The sequence below is a fragment of the Sinocyclocheilus grahami genome, unplaced genomic scaffold (genome assembly GCF_001515645.1).
Source record: "Sinocyclocheilus grahami isolate Dianchi unplaced genomic scaffold, SAMN03320097.WGS_v1.1 scaffold153.1, whole genome shotgun sequence".
In the NCBI taxonomy this organism is placed as follows: domain Eukaryota; kingdom Metazoa; phylum Chordata; class Actinopteri; order Cypriniformes; family Cyprinidae; genus Sinocyclocheilus; species Sinocyclocheilus grahami.
In genome coordinates, this window is record NW_015505332.1 from 2292559 (window position 1) to 2295795 (window position 3237).

General features: G+C 35.3%; 1 protein-coding gene across 1 annotated transcript in view; it reads left to right on the forward strand.

Moving 5' to 3' along the window:
* The window catches only part of LOC107592522 (ras-related protein Rab-11A-like), an 8564-nt gene extending 7046 nt beyond the window's left edge, over positions 1–1518 (forward strand). The window contains exon 5 of the mRNA XM_016282054.1: positions 690–1518. Coding sequence (XP_016137540.1) covers positions 690–829 — 140 coding nt within the window. The 3' untranslated portion in view covers positions 830–1518. The remainder of the gene's footprint in view (positions 1–689) is intronic.
* The last annotated feature ends 1719 nt before the right edge of the window (positions 1519–3237 follow it).

Consider the following 3237-nt stretch of genomic DNA (forward strand, 5'->3'; position numbering starts at 1 on the left):
GTTGAAAACGAAGTGTTTGAGAGAGGCGGGGCATAGAGGACCTACAATAATGTACAGTATTTGAAAAATAATGTGTTTTTTGAACATTAAAGCATGTCAACATATTCTGTTACACCAAATATACAAAATAGTGATCTTTTAAAAAGCATCATATGACCCCTTTAATAAATATTTTAAATATAATTATTTTGTCAGATTACAGTAATGAGTTTTTGGGGTTGGGAGAATCTGCTTAATTAAAAGTGACCTAAAAAGAAAAAGGATACTCCTTTTCTTTTATTTTCAAGGAAAAAATCTGTCTATTTTACACAAGACATTTCTTAACAGTTTTGTGAGATTCCAGGGTGTTTTTGTGTGTTAAGTATAACCTCTAGATGGCGTCAAACTCCACGCCACAGATATCCTCTGCTTTTCCTGCGAATGAATGAAACAGTGTTTTGATGTCAAACTTCGAAAGTTTGCAACGCAGAAATAGTGGTTTGCTTTTTTGCAGTTTTTCTTTTTTTGTTTGGCCTGAGAAATACCTCTCTTCAGCCACGCCGTGGTACACCGTTACACTGTTCATTTCTAGGTGTCACGATGAAGCGTAGCTGAAGTTGTTGCACTGTCAGTATCACACCTGAAAGAGCACGTTTATCAGGCAACCCTCCATCATGCCGATGTATGAATCCTGCCTCTCTCTCACACAGAAATCTACCGTATCGTGTCCCAGAGGCAGATGTCAGGGCGTGGTGATGACGGCTTCTCCCCCAGCTCAAAAGTGGTTCCCATTACCGTGCAGCCCACACAGAATTCGGGCAAGCAGGGCGCCTGCTGTCAGAATAACTGAGCTGCTGCAGCGCCACCATGGGATCCTGGGAAAATTTTGTTGGGCTGGGCTGCAAGGTTGACCATGACCGTTGTATTCCCTGCGCGTGATGTGCTTAACATATGTAACAGACTTGCTTAGTTATGCCCAGAATAAGTGAGTAATAATCTTCAAAATTGGAGAACAAGAGATGTTGAAATTGAATGGATCAAGGATTTTCTCAGAACTGAGAGGCCATGCTTCTTGTTTCAGACTAATTAGAAATGAGCAGTTAGCTGGGACGCTCAGACGTGGCTGCTTTTTTTAAATTTTATTCCTGCACTTTTTGCCACAGAGTCTGCTTACAAACAATGGGCTGAAGAACAAGAAAAAGTGCTTGGAATGCATAATGCTTCTTATAAGTACCTCTTGAATGGTTTCTGATCGCAATGGGGATTCACTTGTGAAATCATTTTTTTTTTTTTCCTTTAGTGTGCCAGCGCAGAAGTAGTCTGACATCTTTTCCATGCATCTCAACACCTGAGAAATTCCTACTGTGGTCATCATAGCCGCCTGTTCGCTCAATTCTTACATTACAACGGCATCTCTTGTATTTATTGAATGCAAACACGGTCTTGTTATTCTGTGGTGTTTTTATATATTTTTTGCTTTTATCCATCACTAGGTTATTGATCGGAATTTCTCAAGGGTTTCTCCTTCCAGTCATGGCACTCATTGCTTTATAACAATTGCATTTAAAACCAAAGCAATTTAATATATAAAAAAAGGAAGGGACCCTTTATTCACTCAGTAAAGGACGAGTACACAACACTTCTGAGGGCTTCTAGTATGCAAAAACACGGTATTGAGGCACAAAGTTGAAGTGACTAAAATACCCCCGAATGCTATAAAATATTTCTGCCGTTATCCCATTGTTAATGCACACGTTACGTATCTGACGTTTTAAAATATAAGCCTTTGAAACCCCACCCCACTTGTTTTTATGCTGTCAGAAGTGTGGATTTTTCTAACTTTCATAAATAAAAATTCTATAGTTTTAATCATTTTAGTAGAAATCAACTTCATGCGTTTTACAAATATATTAACTTTTTAATTTATTAATTAAAAAACAAAACGTCTTGAAGTTACTTATAAATACGTTTTCTTCATTAAAGATATTCATAAATAACATCCAGATACTGACCTCTTCCTCTATGAAATAATAATGCATGTTAGCAAAATAGAATCTTACGAAACAGCTATAAGACATTTTAAGTTCCCTTTTAAGTTGCTTTGTATAAATGCTGTGAGGAAGAACCTAAACAGATATGGTGGTATTTCTCTAGCCATGAAATTCAACTGAAAGCTCACTTTTGATAAAGAAAAAAAAAGGCAAAATTAGACATTGGTTGGGTGGCCATTTTTACATTCAAATACATTATTTGCCCTTTGTACTATACTGAAAGGCATTATAATTGCTTAAGTGCATCACGTATATGTTCTCTGGTGATTCTATGGAATGGATGCTGCAGCGGTTATAGATAAATACGTGCAGCTTCGCTATCTGCTATGTCAGAACATATAAGGGTATATACTGTTTGCCTAACCGGGCACATAAAAAATAAAAAAAACTCAAAAATATCAACAAGACTAAAAATGCAAATATATCCGTTATGGGAATGCAAGGTACAGTTCAGCTCAAAAGTTTGCAAACCCCTCGAAGAAGTTTTAAATTGCATTTTATTTTATTTTTAGTACATCCCTCAGTTTTTTTTAAATGAGGCGAGACACTTCAGATAAAAAACTTTTTTTTTTTCATGCACTGGTCAATTTTGAGATTTTAGGCCTTACGTAATACGTAGTTTCAGACTAATGGAAAGCAAGTACACAAGTGCAAAGTACACATTTAAGTAGTTATTGTATTGCACTTTATCTATTTGCATCTGTAGATTTCAATTATAATATCTTTAAAGGCTGTTTCCTCAATGAGTTTTTTGTCCTGTACGTTACAGTTTTATTCCTATCTATATTCTGAGATGTTTTACAGATGGCTTTGGTGATGTATCTTTCACCTTGTTCTATAACAGTTTTTTCCTAAAAACGTGGTGAAAATTAATAGTTGTTTTTCTGACTTATGGATTGAAAAAAACAAACAAAAAAAACACCCTTTTGTAAAATCTTTTAACTGTAATATAAAAGAAGAATTTTTAATCTGGCTCTATCCAGTGTTTAGATTTATGTTCTGGAAATGTATGCACATTTGTGTATATTTAATAGGATACTGCCTCATTTGCATATTTCAACAACATTTAAAAAAACTTGGGGGGGAATCGAATCAACTGGATAAATATATTAGTTAATCTATTAGATCTATTAGTCTGTTTTTTTTTTGTTTTTTTTTTTTTTTACCCTATTCACCTGGAGTGTCCCGCCTTAATATTCCACAAGAC